Raw genomic sequence first — 19474 nt, 5'->3', positions numbered from 1 at the left:
AGTTTGGGGTACTTGTTTGTACCTAGCGAAGACAGGGCAAAACTCAAAATGAAACCCATGAGTTCGTTAACTCTGCACATCACATACCTGCCCACGAGGGCTCCTTTGACCCAGACATGTTACTGCTGTCTCAAGGTTTATTATGAAAGTGCAGTGCTTGCTTTTGGAAATGTCCATTCATTGTGAGAAAAAGGTTGCTCAAATTTTTCAGCTCCTAAAACCAAAGTATTTAAAAAAAGAAAACAAGTTTTTTAAAAGGTCTTTTAAAATGTTTTTTATTTGCTTAGTGCTAAAATAAAGCCAGTGGCTGCTTTCACAAGTTTCCAGCGGTGCAGAGAGGCCTGATGAGGTCGAGATGCATATAAAATAGCAAGACGGCAAATTGGGGTTTCTAATTTCTCCCCAGATTGGAATAGGTTCACTCCTGCAGGCGTTGCAAAAGTGTTGCTTCAGGAGCAGTTTGAGTAAAGGAAGTTGTTCGCGGCTTGGTCTTCGGCAATCGCTCTTTGCATAGAGGGCACTGTGAGCGCTGTGCAGGCACGGCATGGGGAGGAAACGAAACTGCTGCTTGAACTCAAAGTTGGCAGCAGTTCTTATGGTTTGGAGGTTTGGTTGCAAAAGGGTCAGACAGCTGTAGCAGAACTTCCAGTTTTCACTCGTTGGGACTTGGGTGTTTTGACTTAAGTACTTTTTAGTGGCATTTGGATTTGCTGGCTGCTCTGAACATGTGTGTTTTGTGGAGTATGTATTTATGTGGAGTTGAAACTTTACTAAGTGCAATTTATTGCACATCTTTGACCAGCTCACCTGTGTGTTCCCCAGTATCTCTCTCTCCATATCAGGTGGTAAGTCAGGGAGATTGTTAGGAAAAAGGCTCTGAGAATGGTGAGGAGGAGAAGCAGAGATGATCCCACCAGGGTCCAGTCCTTCCTATCTTTCCTCCTTGCCTGCACCTTCAAGCATTCAAGGTGGGTTGTCCTCAAACTCATCACTGCCCAGATTCCCTGTATCCATGAGTGCAATGGCATGGAGCCTTAGGAAGAAGAGGGCTGAGGATGATGCAGGTTGGGTGATGAGAAGGAAGGACTGGGGTTTGTTTTTCCTGGGGTTGAAACAGCCCTTTGCTGGCCTGATCAAGGAATCAGATGTCTGCTGCTTTTGTAGATGGTGTGGAGTGAGAGTTGCTTTCTTACATCCAGATTTTTCCAAAAAGAGCTGTGTGTCACAGTGAGCAGTATAGTTTTGTGCTTATGTCCAAGTGGTGTGTCCTCCTCCTGCTGTGCAGGATTAACATGCGTTGCACGTGTTGGGGAGAGGTTTCCTCTGGAGCCTGGGGAACGCCTGCTGAAGTAGGTGGCTTCTTCCCAGGTTTCCCTTCTCCCAGAGGAGCTTGTTATTTCTGGTGCCTTGTGTGTCCCAGGCAAAACAAAATATATGTGTTTCAGGTGATAGCAGTGTTATTTGGTGGAAGCAGGAGCTGGTTTAATGTTGGCGCATAGGTCTGAGGATAGTTTCCCAATCCAGTCCTTGTTGCTAAGTGGTTGCCAAACGTGGTATTTTGGTCAGCAGATGTGGCTGAGAGTTTCCAGTGCAGATAATTGAAATATTGTCTTTGAATGATGCAGATAAATGTGAGCAACTGTTATCATGGTGCTACAAGCATTTTGCTGTTGTCCAGGAAAAAAAATACTTGGAAAAGATGAAAATCCTTAGTACTGTATAAAATTATTCAAATTATAGTAGAACATAAAGGGCAATCTACCAGTTGAATATATGCCATGGAGGTGTGTGTGAAAGGATGCATTTTGACATGGGTGTCTTAATGAATTTATTTACTTGTTAATATAATGTCAGGTGGGATGTATCTCCCAAATTAATCAGAGAAGTGGTAACAGCAGATGTGTTTGCAAACCTGAGGTGTATTCCAGGTCAGTGAGAAGCAGGTAGGAAGGTGGCATGTGTTTAGTGGTGAAGGGCAGCCTTGCCCCAGCAGAGCCCTGATGGAGGATGGAGACCCGATGCTGGAGTTGCTTTTAAATTCCCCAGGAACTGGTATTGCACAGGGAGCACCCAGCCTGGCTGCAGGACACCAGAAGTAAGTGGTGATCCTTGCTGGGTTGGATGCTCAGGCTTCAGCTTGAGAAAATCTTGTTGCATGACTTTGTGTTGGCTGGGAGGCGGGTGCTACAAAAGGGCTGTGGCTCAAGGCTGTAGTCAGGTTAAGTGCCTTTTGGCATGGCTCTGTGAGTACACGGTCCTCTGAGGGGACCCTGGGGCAGCTTTTGCAGTCCAGCTCAGCTGGCTGCGTATTGCTGTGGGGTCATGGAGCCAGGGGAAGCAGACAAGGGAGACACGAGGAACTGCGCAGGTGGGTTTGCACTGGTTTTTGGGGGTCAGTGACTGTGTGGTAGGTGCAGCTTCCACATGGCCTCTGTCATTGCTCTGAAAGTGTTTGTGTGGATCTGCTTTCAGTGTCCAAGCTGAAGAAAACCTGAGCTTTAGCTAGTACCATGCCTTTAAAAAAAAAACCAAAACACCACCAAACAAAAAACCTGAAGGGCAGTTTATAGTAGTCTCTAGACTTCTGAATTGGGATGGAGATTGTGTTAGGACTAGATTTTATTGTAAGTGAATTTGGGGCTAAATGTACAAACTGAATTGTAAGAAGGATGAATGTTGGACCCTTGTTATGACCCAGTTTTTGCAATATTTTTACTATTTTAACTGAGCTCTGGTATAAAGAATATTGCACAGTGTAACTGTGTTCTAGTGAGGCACAACCTTAGTATCACATCCAGTAAGTGAGATGTATTGAATATGGTACGTGGTATAAGAAGTACTGTGCAGCTCTGGTGCTTGAGAAGGTGCTGAGGCTAAACTGTCCTAAGTAGAAAACTATTACATGCAAACCAGCAAGCCAGCTGTTCTTGTGCAACTGCTAAAAAAAAAAAAAAAATACCTGTGCCTTCCACCTGGTCACCTGGAGCAGTGCATGAAGGGCATAAGCAGAGAGCCATGTTCGGTTGTTTTTGTGCCTTTCTCAACTACTTCATGCAGCTCTTTAAATGAGTAACCTGCCTTTTAAAGAGTTCATATGTAATGTCAAACTAATGAACCAATGTAATGGGAAAGATGCTTTAAAAAATAAAAATAAGAGCTGTGTGATTGAGCGTGGTTTAGATATGTCTGCTCAAGTATGGGCTGTAGAGATGCTGTACTGCTGTGTGCTTCTGCAGGGCTTTGCACTCATCTTGATCATTTTAGCAAAGCTCTTTAAAGGAAGTATTAAGGAAGTGAGTAAAATAAGTGTCACCAATATGGGGAGGCCTGAAAGAGCCTGAGGGCTGCAGTGGTCAGTCTGACAAGCAGAGCACAGGTTGCCTGGCACTGGCTGCTGCCACTGAACGGCTCTGCCCGTGTGCACGCAGCCCTTCTGCTTGAGCGGTCATCTATGGTAGCCCTTTTGATCATGGCTTTGCTGCAAGAGAGAACAGAAAGAGACTTTGGACTAACTCATGAGTAAGCAAGGAGAAGGCATGTCTTTACCTTTCCGCATGTCTTTACCTTTCCTTGGTTGTCTGTGTTGTTGGGGGTTATTTCCTCTAGGTTACTGAAAAAACTTCACTGGGAGGTCAGAGTAGTTCATGCCATGCAAAAACCCCAGCAGCAGCAGGGCTGTATGCGGTGGTGCTCCCCTGGTGTCCCTCTGCTACTTAGGGCCAGCAGATTAGGATGGGATCATGTTCAGTAGTTGCTGGTGGACCTGTCTTCCACAAATGTCTAATTCATTTTTAAACCCATCTGCACTTCTGAGTCTTTGCAGTATCTTGTGGCCATGAGGTGTACAGCTGAATTTTGCTCTAGATGAAGAGTGTTTCCATGTGTTTGTTTTAAATCTCCTGCTTGCTAATTAGGGGACAGGTGGGGAAATCAGCATACTCTACCTCTTGTCTCTTTTTTTGAATATTTTATGCCTGCACAAATGGCAGTGGGAATGCAGCCCAGCTGTGGGGTATTTCCACTCTGGTAATTTAGAACAGTTGTGGTTACACAATTTATTTTGCATATAGCGGGGATAGTTTAATAGCAAAAGTTTGGTATCTTCCAGAAGGCCATGAGAAATGCCATGTTCTGCACAGAGATTACTTTGTTAAGGGATCAGTCAACAATTGGCAGCTAGAAGGGTTATGTTTCCATCACCCAAGAGGAGTGGTATGGGGAAAAAGTTGCCTTTCCCTCACTGAGGAGGTTTTGGAGAGGGACAGCTTGAAGGTATTTCTGGCTGGATATTGCTTTAGGCTTTGTCTTAGAATGAGAAAGATTTTTAGTGTTTTAATGAATATGTTGCATACCTCAGCTGATGTGCTTGATTCTGTTGTCTTTGACTGCACTTGGTTAAATCAGAGGACAGCAAGAGAAGGAAAATCTAAGCAGGAAATAAAGCAGTGAAAAATTCAAGATGCCTCCAGAGAGAAGATTGGTAAGAGAAGAGAAACGTTACCAAAGGGGAACTGTTTCTTGCTGGCCTCACCCTTACTTTTGGGGAAGAACATCTCTACTCAGCTGCTTTAGCTGCTTGAAATAGGCTCCTTGGAGTGAAGCGTCTCCTGCGGTCTAGCTGGGTTTTAATACATCTAAGGCACTTTGCTGGGAAGGACTTGTTAGCTTGTGTTGTAATGCTCAGAAAATGAGTGGAGCCTGCTAAGCTCGTTAGGGTGCCAGTCATCATTTGTGGTCATTGCTGCAAAGGGCTCGCAGTCTGGCCACAGCCAGTTAGAGAGAAGTTTTTGTCTCGTGAGCCTCGTTCCCCAGGGTCATTCTCTATTGCTGTGTCGCAGCAAGCCTAGAGCACTTGCACCACCTGCAGTGGGGGCTTCATCCAAAGTGGTTAAATGCTTTTTGTCAGACAGTCAAGACCAGGTGGACTGGGTGAACAGTCTTCTCTGCAGCAGTTTTGCTGGGAATTTCAGAAACACAGCAGATGTCCTATTGTCCTATCTTGGGATGATAGCAGTGGCTGTCTCCAGAACAGAAGGACGCAAGTTTTCCTATTTGAAACCATACTGTGTTGCCACTGTGACTGCGCTCAAGATGATAACAAGGTCCTAAAGACCTTATTAACAGTATGTTCCCCCTTTCATGCTTTCTTATTTCTCAAATAGTTGGTACTGGGATAGTAGAGAGCTCCTGGGAGGAGGGTAGTGCTAAGTCTGTGACCTCCCAGGCCAGCAGTGGAGGGCTGATGAAATCTCAGCAAAAGTGTTCAGGAAAGGGAAAGGTTCACATAAAAATCAGGACTTTAACTCTTTCCCCTTGCTCGTTCCACACTTTTTGGAGAGTAAAAGCTGTACTTGTTTGGAAAGGGCTGTTCTGGGCTACATCAATCAGCTGTGGGCTACAGGCTCCTGGGTTTTCTTGCAGGTGCCAAAAACAGTTAGGCCTCTTTGCTCCCCAGCTGCATGAACAGATCCGGACTGCACCCTAGAAATTCAGGGCAAGAATAGCTCAAGCTCTTGGAGAGCGGAGGGAGAAGCCAGGCTCATCATACCTCTTGAGAAAGAAGGCAAGTGTCTGAACTGCTGCCTCGGGATATACTAATGGCACCTGGCTCTGAGAGCAGATGGCAGTGAGCAGAAGAACATTAAAAGATGATACTGATGAATGATCTAACAAAAGCTCTTCTTTTTTTCTTTTGCCCGTTGTCCTTCAAGACCTCGATTCCTTCGTTTCTTCCCTCCATTCTGAGGAGACTCAATATTGCACAGGTTGTGTTGCAGATGTCCAGGTCTTGCAAATAAAACTGCTGTTGCTACTAATCCTGAAATGCAGAGAGCACTGAAAATGCTACCATAACAGTAATAGCCATGTGATTTCAGATACTCAAGGGTATAGTAGTAGTATGTAAAAAGGGAAGAATATCAAATTGGCCTAGTTCTGCTGATTAAAATGTGTTTAAATACAGTATGTGTACAACTTATTCTTCAATAGACTGATATCAGCTGGGAAGCTAGACTGTTTTCCCAGCTTATCTGCTTTGTTATCGACCTGTTGGTAGCAAGATCTGAATTTGTGGCTCCATTTGACCTAAGGTTTAAGTATGAGGGTAAGCTCAGGGGATGGCGTATGAGCTCCTGCCGGCCACTGAACTGTAAGGTATCTGTGTACTCTGCACACTCAGTTACTTTTTTTAACTTATAGATGGACTCTGATCTGATGTTGCCAATTCCCTTCTTTATCTTCAGTTGTAAAGTACCTTCTACTCTCTAGAAATGTGGGTGTGTTTTTGCACACTAGCGTGAAGAACAAAACAGAGCATTTCAGAATCATTTGGGAAATGAGTTCTCCATATACCGTGTGTTTTCTCCTAAATTCCTTGCTTTTCTTTGCAACTTTAGAGAGGGAGATGCTGCCTCAAACTCTGCATCTTTTGTGTGTGGACAAACCTTAGAATAAAATCTACTGATAATAGCTGAGATGGCAGAAAATGAGAGAGAAGCCCATTGCGTGCTTACTGCCGCCTTTCTCTTTTTCAGAGACACTGTTTAGTTCCTCTGTTGGATTTGGCTGGTTTGTTCCCAGGACTCCGCATCACTGAACCTGGTGTCTGAAAACGGCTTTACCTGGGTAAAGTCAGTCTGGCTGTATGAAAGTCTTTGGGAGAAGCAGAGAACATTCCCTGACTAATTTATCTGTAGGGGGTATTTTCTTGCCACTCTACCATCCTTTTATGCATGACTTAGCTTCCCAGCCGACTAAAGCCTTTGAAGTTAGATTGCAAATAGCTCTTCAGCTATCCCTTCCCCCCATCTGAAATAGGGAAACCAGAACAACCATTGCTGTGGAAAGAGCCTGCCTTGTTACATGGCTCCCCAATGTTAACACCCCTCTCTTTTCCTCCTTCCTTTTCCCTACCTCCTCCTCCCCCCCCATAAAGAAACCTTTTTTTTCCCCTTAATAAGATCTACTTAAGACTTGAGGGAAAAGGCCATGGTTCCATGAGATGGTAAATCCAATTTTAGGGTGTTTCATATGTGATGAAAAACTCTATGGCCGCATGACGCAGCCCCTGAATTGGCACACATTCGCCCTGCCAGTTCGGATTTGTTCATATAATGCAGAAGGGGCGACTGTCCAGGCAGGCTTCGCATCGGGGTACGCATGGGCTGCCCAGGCATCCCTGATCACGGGCTGGGGTCCAGTGACTCCCCGTCTCATACTCTCACTGTATTTTGTGATCTGCCTAGCTGTATGTTCATGTTTGTCTCTGCTCAAGTCTGTGCAGTCAGGGGATCTGGAAGTTTCCAGTCTCAGCGTTGATGAATGTGTATCCAAAGGATGTTAGTCTGCACTCTTCCTCGAGCTGACCCTGCAGACACCAGAGAGTCTCTTGTGCATGCTGGAAGCCCAGGGGTAATGTCTGGCTTCTCCAAATATCCCTTCTTCGGTGATCTTGCCAACAGGAATGGTGTAACCATATAACCACATCATATGCCATGAAGCTTGCAGTTCAGAGCCTCCTTTCCCTTTTGGAAGGGAGAAAGACCTGAATTAAACCACCCTTTTTGTGGAAGGTAATCCACTTGCTAACAAACAGAGAAAAACCCTCGGCAAGTTTTTGTCCTCTCTGCCAATTCATCTCTTCAGGCTTTCTGCTCAGGCAAATCTGGCAGTTGTTTTCCCACTGGCTTAATTTATGGCTCTGAGGACTGCTATCCTAGGAAGCTCTTGCAGTGGCCTCTTGAAAGTCATGTTGAAAACTGAAGTATGGTGCTCTCTTGCCAAGAGAATGGATTTTTGAAAGTACTGAATACTGGTTGAATCTTCTCCCCTTGGGATCACATTTCTCAAGTCATCTTGTTTCTGGATCAGTGAAGATCTGGTTACCTCAGACCACTAATGACACTGCATTTGCTTCCCATCTCTGTCCTCTTTGCTTCACCTAGAGTTTTCTGTCCTTCCCTTGATCACTTGCTAAATAAAAAAAGTTCTTAGCCTTATGGAGATGCATAGAGGCTGCCTAAGTGGGTGTTTCTTACTCCGAGATCCATCTCAACCTTTGGAAAGAAGAATCCATGCATCATTTCATACAGCCACTGGAGCTTCTAGGTACAGTCAAGTAAAAATAGCCTGAACCCCTCCTGTTCAATTGTTTCATTTATTTTCTCCTATTTTTCTGTTTTTTTGTGGCCCATTTCATGCCCTGTGTCACATCAGGGTCTTTGCTTTGGGAAATACTGACTTAAGCTACTGCTCTGTTTCTTTCCTTGGAGACATTGATGTTATTCCACTGTCCTGCGGGGAGAAGGCAGAGGATAATCCCCTCTGGAGTCTGAAACGGTGCCTCAAAGTGTCAAGACCCATCTCAGATGCTCGATGTGTACAAGGGCCTGCAGGAAACTGGCGGTGCAGATTTGCATGAGTCTGGGAATACTGTCTTTGGCACTTCTGCCCATTGTACAGGAGTCATTTTAGCTCATTTTGTCATCTTAATTCATTAGATTTTTCTAATGATGGCATGGACCATTGGGCAGCCTTCCAGCTCACCCGCTGTCTTTAAAACACAAGTCGATTTACAAGTTTCTAGTGTCAGGAAACACTGGAAGTGAGTGAGGAGATCTTTTCCCTTTGTAAGCCTTAGCTGCATGTGCCTCCCCTTCTCAAGAGCCCTTTCTGCTGTGCACTGAAAGCCCAGGTGAGCTCCGTCCTCGCATCCTTCCAAAATCCCAACTTGTGGCATCTCCCCATGCACAGGATGGTCTAATTAGGGACCAGCACCTGAGGCAGCACATTGTGAGAGACAAACAAGCACCATGGTGGCATTTCCTCACCCCCGTTCCCCTGTTCTGGGACCGATGGGGAATTCTCCCTCTATCCTTCAGTGGTTTGAGGTATTGACTTAAAGTTCCCTCTTGGCATTAGAAGAAGAAAAGAAAGTGGCATAAGTTAGGCTGGTGTTTACAGTGCTGTTTGTTTACAATGAGCACCTGAATATTATTGTCACTTGTTTTACTTGTTGCGCAGCCCTGTAGGTGTGGGGAGAGTTGTCTGTGCCAAAGAAGCGCTGCAAATAAGTACCAGACCAAAACACAAGCTGAGCCAAGACAGTGTATGTGTCAGGTAGGATATTATCATCTCATGGAGCTTGAATGCTCTTTTTCAAGTAGTGAGAGATACTTTAACAATCAATAATAAAGAAATCAAAACACCCAAGTAATGTCTCTCCTTTTGTGAGAAATCCCTGCTCCACTGCAGCCTTTTTGGTGCCCCTTTTTGTGGGGGACAGCGGTGAGTCTATTGCCCTGATCTGTCTGTGTTCTGCTCTGCTTTGTTTGCAACATTTGCCTGTGAGTTAGATTTGCAAAGTGCTGTATAAATATACAGCTATATAAAAATCTTGCAGTCTTCTGTTCTTGAGATGGAAATACATGTTGCTGAAGATACTTATAATCACTGATCTGTAACATGTTAATCTTTCCATTTGCCTGTTACTGAGCTAGGAATTTTACTGTAGTGCAAATACACCTGAAAGCTCTCTTTGTCCCAATTAAAAGCTGCCATGACTGCAATTGCATGCTCTGACAGCAGCAGGAGGATGGGTGTTCTCTTAGCTGCCCAAAGGAGGTAGAAAGACATGACTAACCAACCCAGGGTGTCCGGGGAGGAGGCAGTAAACAAACTTCACTGTAGATCCAGGCTGCAGTGGTGGTGTGCTGGCCCATGCAAGCCACCATGGGTGCTGATGATGGCACAGTTATCTGAACAGGATTGAAAGCTCACCCTGGAAAGTGCAGGCAGCGGTTTACTCTGGGTTTTTTTGCTGCTGTAGCTAAGCTGCTGGCAAAGCACCTTGAGTAGCTCTGCCCTCCTGTACTCCACTTCTGCAACACCAGCAAAGTACCACCCTTGTGTATGTTCTTTCAGAGGAAGAGCTATAATTATAGTTAGCAAAGTAAAAATATTTGTATGTATTGTAAATACGGTACTGAGTCTGCCTTGTTCACGCCTGACACCATGAGGTGTGAATGCTTAGCACGTTCCCTCTGCCATGTCATTGTGCCCAAGTATTGCACTCCAAGTAAGCAAAGAGGGCAGTTCAGAGGCATGGCTCCTCTTTACAGGCTTTGCCAAGAATGTGTAGAACCTGCAGGCTCTTTGCTAGCTAAAAGCAGATTGAAAGTGAGCAAAGCAATACTCCCAGAAACCCTCGCTGTGCTCTGGTATGTAGATTTTGGACAGCAAGAGGTATTTCACTCTGTTAGCAAAGAGGATGGTGGGATTCTCTGGGCCGAACTTGAATGGGCTTGTATTTTTTTTAAGGAGTTTTTAATTGAAATTGTGTCTTTGAGGAAGAGTTGCAGGTGGCTGGTTTGCATCCTCAGGCTTCTGTTTTGTTCTGGACGGTGTTGTAAGAAATGTGGCAGGTTTGAAATGTGGTGTTCATTTTAATGTACTCTGCTGAAGGAGTCTGGGAAGAGGAAGTTTTGTGTTAGAGAACTCGGGCTATTTTCACCCTGGGATCACAGTGTATCACACTAGGGCCGTTTTCCTTGTCAAATGCAAAGCATGGTGTGAGCTTGGTGCGGAGAGGCAGCTGGAGCCAGGGAATAGGAAGTCAGAGGAACCTGGGGTCTATTCTCAACTCCCATCAGTGACTTGCTGTGAGACCCTGTTTGGTCAGTTGTCCTCTCCCCCTCACCACTGAAGGCTTTTCTTTCCCTACTTTTTTGTAAGGATAAAGGGTGAGACTTGCTCACTTAAGAATTTTTTAGACCCTTGGATGGACTTAATCCAAAAACAAGTGATGACTGTTTGACCAGGTTATGAAAACTTTTTGTCCAAGAGCCACTTCTGATTTTAGTTCTAGCTTTATTGAAAAGCTGCTTCTTAACATTTTAAATGGCAAAGATTTTCAGTATTTAAATATGGAGGTTTTGAAGTTTTAGGGCTTAGAGTGAATTTTTTTGTTCTGTTTTGGTTTCTGTGAGTGCAAGTTGCAGTGGGCTTAAAGGTTTGCTGCTTCTTGCAAGCATGGGATGCTTCACTTCATTAAAGCTAATGACCTTGCATCGAGCTGAATGCCATTAATCCTTCATTTCATTATTTTGATGCACCAGAGCTCAGCCAGGCTATATCAGAGTAGTTGCTATGTTCAGTGATATAAGTTCCCTACCTCAAATATAAGTAACTTGGTACCCAGCAGAATATTTAAGTGAAATTAGCTGTAAGCTTATGGTATTCAAAATGCATTCTGAAATTCTGAGTAAATTCTTTATCAGATGGCCTTTTTAAAAGGAAATGAAAGCATGTGAAGTTCCTCTGCCCGTAGGAAAGGTACCGAACAGCACGTATGATGAAGGTCCCAACTGCTGCCACAGTGTCAGTGCTTCTCTGGGTCGGGGAGAGAACAGCCTCTTCACATCTGGAAACTGCCGGTTCTGCATGCAAATATTAGGATGTAGTTTCTTTTTTCTGCAGGTATGAACATTTGCTTGCTAAATGCTGGGTATTGCTCTGAGATAAAACCGATACCCTGCATTCAGTGGCTCTCTACCCTGTCACTATTCAGGCTGATCCAGGAATGAGATCTCAGGATGTTCCCTTCACTTAACTCAGGAGGCTCTGCCTGTGCTAAAACACACTGTACCGGTATTAAAGGTGGCAGTTAGCATTTTGGGTGAACAATGAATGAGGCCATTTGTAACCAGTTATGCTGACGTGAATCTCTCCCAATGAATTTGCATCATTAAAACACCTTTGGAAAAATGTGTCATGCATATAATTAAATACCTGTTTTGCTAACTCTTAATTTAATTAATGCAAAGTAAAGATGGCAGCACAAATTAATTTAGTTGGAAATGGCTTTTCTCTCAGTGGGCTGAAGGGAGGTTTTCTGGAGGTGTTGTACCAGATGCCCTCGGAAACAGGCAGGTGAACTCCAGGACTGATTGACACAGTTTTTTTGATAGTGATGGCCATGATATCCTCTTAGCAGTACATATGCCATATATCAGCTCACTTTTTCTTTCCCCTTGTGAGAGCAAAGAGGGAGGCCAGCTGGAAGGTGGTTTCTTTGGGAGGACAGTGTAGCTACTTTTCAGCTCTACCCTGAGAGGTATTTGGTAGCAGCCACAGTAAATCCAGTTTCAGACAGGTGAATGAAAAGAAATTCATATAACAGAGGATCTTTCTATGTCTCCCCTTGGTTTTTGCTTCTGTACCTTGATCTCTTTCACTCGGTGCCCATGTTTTCCCCCCTTAGATATGACTTTCCTGTAACTGCTCATCCGCTTTAAATATTCATTCCACTTAACTTTCTTTAAAGACTTCCTTGTAGACTATCTTCTTCTGGTTTGACCTCTTTCCTAACCTTGTATATTCCTTCCACCCTGCCCCCCCCCACCATCTTTTTGATCTGTTTTTCCCTGCTGTTTAATCTCCTTCCCTTTCCTTTGCTTGGGATAAAACTGGAGCACAGACTGTGTTCACTGTGCATGTGCAGGTGAGTTGTCAGCCCAGCATTGTAGGAAGCAGGGAATCTGTTGTTGCTTCCTGCAGAGCCATCTGAGCACCAGAAGAATTAAAAAAAAAAAAAAAAAAAAAAAGTCTTACAATCTTCCAAAAATGCTAGATATTGCTTTAGCAGTTCTCATTTCAGCTTAAGTAAAAATAAATGCATGTATGAATGAAGACAGCTGCTGTGCACTACAACATGGAGTCTGGCTAGTCCTGCCACCTCTCTGCAATTTCAGGATCAGCATTTTCTATCTGGTATTTCCTTCAAGAGGGAAAACCAACCTCATTTATCAGGCAGGATTCTTTGGTACTGAGACTGAGTAAAGAACTGGTGCAGATGAGAGTGGGCTCTGGCTGACGGGCAGGAGCACATGGGTCCCCTGCAGCAGGACTGGCTGAGATGGGCTGCTCTGGGCTGGTGGTGCTCCAGGGAGGGAGGATGTGTTGGTTCAGGCAGGCACTTTGGGACCGGTACTGTGTACTCACCACAGACCGATCTTGAGTGGTGACTCAGATTGGTGTTGGGTAGCACTGGGAGGGTGCAGGATCTTGCAGGAGGGACTGGGGATTGGGGAGGATTTGTGGCTTGGAGCTCCCTGTGACATTGCCTGGTGCTGGTGCTCCACCAAGGCTTTGTGGGGTGACTTTCCTCCATACCCCAACAGATGAAATGAATGTAAATATGAAGCTGGTTTTGTCTATCTTTGGTAGCCTGAATACTCCTGGCTTCCTATCCAATGCTGACCTTCAGCATCATCCAGCTTTTGCAATTGGAGCCAGTGCTTTTAACAGTGCCTTTTGTGTTCACTTACTGAAAAACGGGGTCTGTTTCACAGGAAACTTGTTTACACCTGCCACAGTCGTCATCTTTGTTCTTCTTTTGCCCCTTTCACTGGAGCTGCAGTAGTTGAAACTGCAGAATGTCCTTTCATTCCCCAGCATCCTCAGCGCGGGACGTGACTGCAATAGAGCAGCTGGGGAGAGGATGCAGGGTGTGAGACCCACTTAGAAACGTTGGCCAGATGTGGACAGCTCAATGAGGAGGTGATACAATTTGGCTTTGGAAAGACTCAAGTGCAATGGATTATTATTTCTACTTCTTTTGTAGCTGTTCATTTTAGGGTTTACAAAAGAGCCCTCGGAGTACCTCCCTGCATGTACAGATGCACTAAAGCAACTCAGCAACTGTGAGAGTCCCCTCTCTGTTACCATTAGCAGGGGGTTGATAGCACTCGCTGCAGGGTTTGCCAGGCTTGTGCTTTCAGCTTTTCTGCAGGGGTAAATGGTAGTGTCCTTGTTGAGCTGAGGGGTTGAGCATTTTCAGACCACTAAAATTGCGAGTGGCTTTTTGGGGGTGACCCATGTGGTGCATGAGCCGGTGGGTTCATGCTGCAGCAGAGGAATGCGGGGAAGCCAGGGTGAGGGGAGGTGCTAGGACAGGAGGATTTGCAAAGCCGCTGTTGCAAGCGTTGTGCTCAGCCTGCTCTCTGGTGGTAGCTGCTGTAGCAGAGATGACCTTTGATAAAATGTGAAGCATTTGGTTTGATTTGGATAGTTGTGGTTGCTCAGATTCATACAGCTACAGTTCATAGCAGAGTCATCAACTCAGCTGCTCTTGCTTTTGTTCCCTTAACCCTGTGCAAAATTCACAGGTTAAAAATCAAATCACAGCAGCTTCAGGATGAGAACTGCCAACAAAGCCTGCTTCCTAGTGTTCTCCCCAGTGTAGGTTCTCCCTTGTCTGGTAAGGGCTGAGCTCTACTGCTCTTTTTTTTTCAGACTGGGGAGACTAGTAGGAGAGCAGGTGGAAGAGGTGCCTGCTGGCACAAAACATGGAAGAAATAAACATCTTTGGGTTCTTCAGTCAAATTTGGCTGAAAACAGCCAGCAGGTTCCAAAACTCTTGCCAGGATTGAGATACGGAGAGGCACTTGAAGACCACTTGATCATGATCTTGTACTGCCTCAGATGGGCTAGAGCCCACAGCATCCAGGGCAGGCAGGAGAGCTCTGGTGGAGGTGGAGCATCGCTGGTCTGCTCTGTTGAACATGGCGATGCTCTTTATTTAGATCAGCTGGTGGCAACATGCAAACTCTCTGGCTTTTTTGTGCGAAGCTGTTGTGAGGAAGGAAGTGCTTGGTAAGTTGTTCAAAGGAGGCAAGCCAGTCATGCTTGTAGAGAGCCTGGGAGAGAAGGTCGTGACGAGTGCTTCTGCTTTTCAGTCCTGAAAATAGCTGAGGGATGTTTGCTGTCACAAGAGTGGTGGGTTTTGATGATTTTAGATGGAAGAAAAGGAAGAATGGGAGAAATAGTTTTGGAGAAGGTTGTTGGGACCCTGTCCTGTCTTTGCTGACATCCCACTAGTTAAAGGTCAACCCCATTCGAGTTTCCTAAATAAACTGTCAGTGTGTTGAATATGTCTTCCAGCAGTATTTTGTTGCTGTATTTCTTATCAGGATTTGTTTTAACAATACCTGAGGGATGTGACAGTCACATGTGTGGCTTCTTTGTGCCGGAGACACCTTCAGGACTGAAGTGCCTGTAGGGCATAGCGAGCAGGTGTGACCATTTGCTGTTGAGGATGGAGCTAGCTCATGAGGCTTTTCTGTTGTATGAGACCTAATCAGGCAGCTTTGAGATTTCAGAGCAAGCAGGCACCCTCTGTTTTAATCCAGTTTCCATTCCTTTGACAGTCGAGGTGGGACATCGTTTTAGCATTTTATATAACTCTGTATTTTTCTTGTGGCTAGTAAAGTATTCATTTTGCCCAAGAACATGACATATGCTATGTCTTTGAATCCCAGCATTTATGACTCTGATGTTTAAAGGCAATTTAAGCAGATTTGGGGTTCTTTTCTTCCAGGTGAATTGCTGTGGTCTAGTCAAGACAACTTTTAGTAGCAGCAACCATGTGGAAGTATTGTCTTCTCACAATTAGAGATTAGGAGTTGACAGCGAATGAGCCAGAGATTATAATTAAAAAACAGGGTAATTCTCTGTGTGTGGTGAAAACTAAGGAATAAAAACTCATGGTGTAATGCACCTGTCAGTATTAGATGCAAATAAGAGATAATGTATCTTGCAGTGAAAGACATTTGGATTGTGTGTATTTCGTTAAGCACGGGAGCAATTCCTCCTATTCCATAGAAGCTGAGGGTTTTGTTCATTTGGTACTGATGCTCTTCTAGAAAGCTTTTACATCTCTGCTTCCTGAGGTCTGACATGGAAAAGGCTTCAATAGGCACCAGCTGCTCAATGGGCCATGTCTTTTCAAAGCATAGCTTGCTTTTCTCCATTCCCAATTAAAATGTGTGTTAAACTTAGTTTTTGTTTGAAGCAGCCAGCACTGTGGTATTTAATGTAAAAGGAATGTGCTCCTCACCTTTTCTCTCTCTTTTGTCGCAGGGTCAGCATTCTTCAGGGGAGGACATGGAAATCTCTGATGACGAGACCAACCCTGCACCTATCACCAGTGCAGAATGTGCCAAAACCATTGTGGTGAACTCCTCCGTCAGCAACACAGCCGTGATGGCCCCGTCAATTCCCCCCTTGCCACCACCAGGATTCCCTCCTCTTCCTCCTCCGCCGCCTCCACAGCCAGGCTTCCCGATGCCTCCGCCGCTACCTCCGCCACCTCCACCCACTCACCCCGCTGTCACCGTCCCCCCGCCTCCGCTCCCTGCCCCTCCTGGGGTCCCTCCGCCTCATATCTTGCCTCCGCTTCCTCCATTCCACCCTGGCATGTTCCCTGTCATGCAAGTGGATATGATAAGTGTCTTGGGCAACCAGTGGGGTGGCATGCCAATGTCCTTCCAGATGCAAACTCAGATGCTGAGCCGCATGATGCAGGCGCAAAACACATACCAGTATCCACCTTTCATGACGGGCCGGATGCAGTTTGTGAATCTTCCGCCCTACCGCCCTTTCTCAATGGGAGCAGCTCTTGGTCGTGGACAGCAGTGGCCACCACTGCCCAAGTTTGACCCCTCGGTTCCACCACCAGGTTATGAGCCGAAGAAGGAAGATCCCCACAAAGCCACCGTGGATGGAGTCCTCCTGGTCATAGTGAAGGAACTAAAGGCTATCATGAAAAGGGACCTGAACCGGAAGATGGTTGAAGTGGTAGCGTTTCGGGCATTTGATGACTGGTGGGATAAGAAGGAACGTCTGGCAAAGGTAGGCTTTCACATACTCTGTGCTGGATCCCAGGGAGAGCTCTTCATAATGTTTGTGGCCAGGGCATGGGTAAGAAGGGGTCTGGAATTGACTTTAAAAAACCCCAGAACCCTAAAATGTTATGGTAACTAAAATAGAAGCAAAAGGTAAAGCCATGGAATAGCTTTGCTGTGAGAAACCCTGTTGCTTGAGGCTGCTGAAATTAAATGGGAGGCATGCATGTCACTGCCTCACCTGGCTCCACGCCTCCCCATGGGGCTGGTCTTTATGCTGCGGCAAGCGGCAGGAGTGTGCACTGGGAGCGGCAGACCTCAGTCTGCAAATATCTAGAAAGTGCTCAATCACTACAGGCACCTTCCTCGGGACAGGTTAGCACCTGGGTATTAAACCTGGCTTGTTTTCCATGGTGTCACTCCGTATATGCAGGCATTTCATGCTGCTTTGCCATCAGAACAAACACAGGCTGGGAATTTTAGTCCTTCCTAGTCACTGATGGAGGTACCCCATGCAGAGTTATCTCTGAACGTGTGTGGAGCCATAACTGCTCACCTAGGAGTGAACTGTTGCTCTGTCTCACACCGTCCCACTGATTTGAACGTGGGCCTGAGTAAGAAGTGTTTAGTTCTCAGTGCCGTCCCTCTGATTTGGGGTGGACCTTCTGCTCGTCCCCTCCAGCTTCGGGGCCAGCTCAAGGCAGCCCTTTCCCTGTGAGGGACTAAGTGCATCTCGCGCCTTGCGAGGGTCTCGGAGAGTGTGTTCGTCTTTGGCGGCGCATTGCCCAAGCCAGCCTGCGTGGCTGCTCGGTTCGTCTTGGTGGGATACACTGGCCATGCTGGGGCATGATCCAGGAGGGATCTGCAAATGAGCTGGTTTTTCTGACTGTGTTTTGGAGGGCTGTAATGTCTTTACACAGGTGTCAGAAAGGGCATCGCTGCAGCCACTGCTGCCCCAGGGCATGGTCATGGTCTAGGTGACCTCCTGAGTGGCACTGCAGCCCTATGGTGCGTGTTTGCAGACTTTCTCTGCTGGGGGGGAGGAGGGGGGGCTTGCACACTGTGTTAAAGCTGAAGTCCACCAAGCAGTAGTCATAGGATGAGGCTAGCTGCTTTTACAGACAGAGCATGTACGCGTGGGAGAGTCCTTTTCACTTTGCTCCTTTCAGGAAGACCTTCAAGAGTGGCAGGGGGCTGCCCATGCAAAAGCCCAGGGTTATTCACTTCTCCTCTCCTCATCTCCTTTCCCTTTTCTCTCTCAGTGCAGTATTTCCAGGGCCTGAAATTTGAAAAGTTTAGCTGGTTTGGTGTTTTTTTTTTTTTTTTTTGTCATCTGGGGCACTGCTGGCTGCCTCCAGGAAGGGACTTACAGGAGGAAGTGACCTCCTATCAGGAGACAAATGTGAAGAGGCTTTGTGCATCTCAGAGGAAGCTGAACTTTAGCTCCAAGCTGCTATTTTGTGTTCCCCACTTTGTGTGATGAGATCTGTGGGTATTTCCAGTTCTCTGTGCTCTTCCCACCTCCCCAGTGGTGCAGCAGCAATTAACTCAAAAGCTGAACATTGGCCAAATACACGAGGAGTTCCAGGGATTAGTTAAGAAAACAGCTTTGCATGAATTGTCTGATCCTTTCTCAGCCAATTTAAGGCATACGTTGGCCAGCAAGCAGCTCTGTGATCTAATATGTGGTGAAGTTGTCACTACCAAAAACCAGCTAACACTATAGGAAGGTTCATGCAAGCCAGAAAACTGCTATTACAAGGAATTATTGTAAAACAAACAAACAAACAAACAACAAACTAAACCACAACCTGCAGATATATCTTCTGTTTCAGAAGCCAGTTTTCAGAGCAGTATCTTTACCACCTGCTTTTGTAAGCCAGTTGTGTGTTAACTCTAGCGCCTGGGAGAGCTCCTTAGCTTTCCAGAGAGGTTGGTAATACTGCTGCTTAACAGCTGTTTTATGACAGTGTAATTTGCTTTGGCTTAGAGCTGGCTGGCATGATGTGTGGCAAGAAATCTGGTCCCTCTTCTCCTGACTAATGCTCAGAGCTTCTGCCTTCTACCAGCGAGCGTGCGCTGACAATTTTGGAGGAGGCCCCTCAGTTTCCAGGGCAGTGAGGGAAACAGATCTAGCAAATAGTTGAAAAAGCAGCAACTGGTACTCAAGGAATTGTTTTAAACCAGACATCCACAGTGAAGAAGCAGAGACAAGTTGAAGCAGATCTTCAGCGGTTGCTTGGGCTCTTTTATATCCCAAGCTATAGCTGGATTTAGCATGTTCCTCCCTCACCTGGAATTTGTAACCCACTTTGGGAAGGGAAGCTGACTGTACCACAGCAGCTTGCCACAGTCCTTGCCACAGGTTATGTTGGATGTGAGCTGTCTAATTGAAAATATGAAATTGCTGCATGGAAAAACACTTGTGCTTTCTGTCCAGGAACAGAAATGTCAGAACCATTGCTGCTTTAGGGCCCTGCCTGGAGAAGCCTCTAGCAGGGCATATGTTACTGTCGCATGCAGAAAAATCTCACGCATTTCAGAGCCTCCTTTCTGCTAGGACTGGGCACCCTCTGACATTGGTGCAGGACAAGATTCCTTCTTAGTCATAAGCTGCTTGCTTTTGCCAAAGGAAAACAAAATATGAGTATTCAGCTTAAACTGCACCTTCCTGTTGCTGATGTATTTATGCACACCTGAGGATGAGCCGTCTAGCTCCTTGGCAGCTGGAGGTCAGTTCCCTGTGTACTTTGCCATCACACTGATTTTTCTAGAATGGACCAAGACCTCCA

The 19474-nt window shown here is 45.8% G+C and overlaps 1 protein-coding gene across 1 annotated transcript in view; it reads left to right on the top strand.

The window, feature by feature from the left end:
* The window catches only part of SETD1B (SET domain containing 1B), a 49824-nt gene that overhangs the window by 15547 nt on the left and 14803 nt on the right, over positions 1–19474 (top strand). Inside the window, exon 6 of the mRNA XM_010582181.1 lies at positions 15919–16689. Within this exon, the coding sequence (XP_010580483.1) occupies positions 15919–16689 (771 nt within the window). The remainder of the gene's footprint in view (positions 1–15918; positions 16690–19474) is intronic.

This window comes from Haliaeetus leucocephalus, unplaced genomic scaffold, assembly GCF_000737465.1.
Source record: "Haliaeetus leucocephalus isolate CR32 unplaced genomic scaffold, Haliaeetus_leucocephalus-4.0 Scaffold840, whole genome shotgun sequence".
Lineage (NCBI taxonomy): Eukaryota > Metazoa > Chordata > Aves > Accipitriformes > Accipitridae > Haliaeetus > Haliaeetus leucocephalus.
Note: the sequence above shows the minus strand (reverse complement) of the source record. Positions and strands in the feature narration are given on the sequence as shown.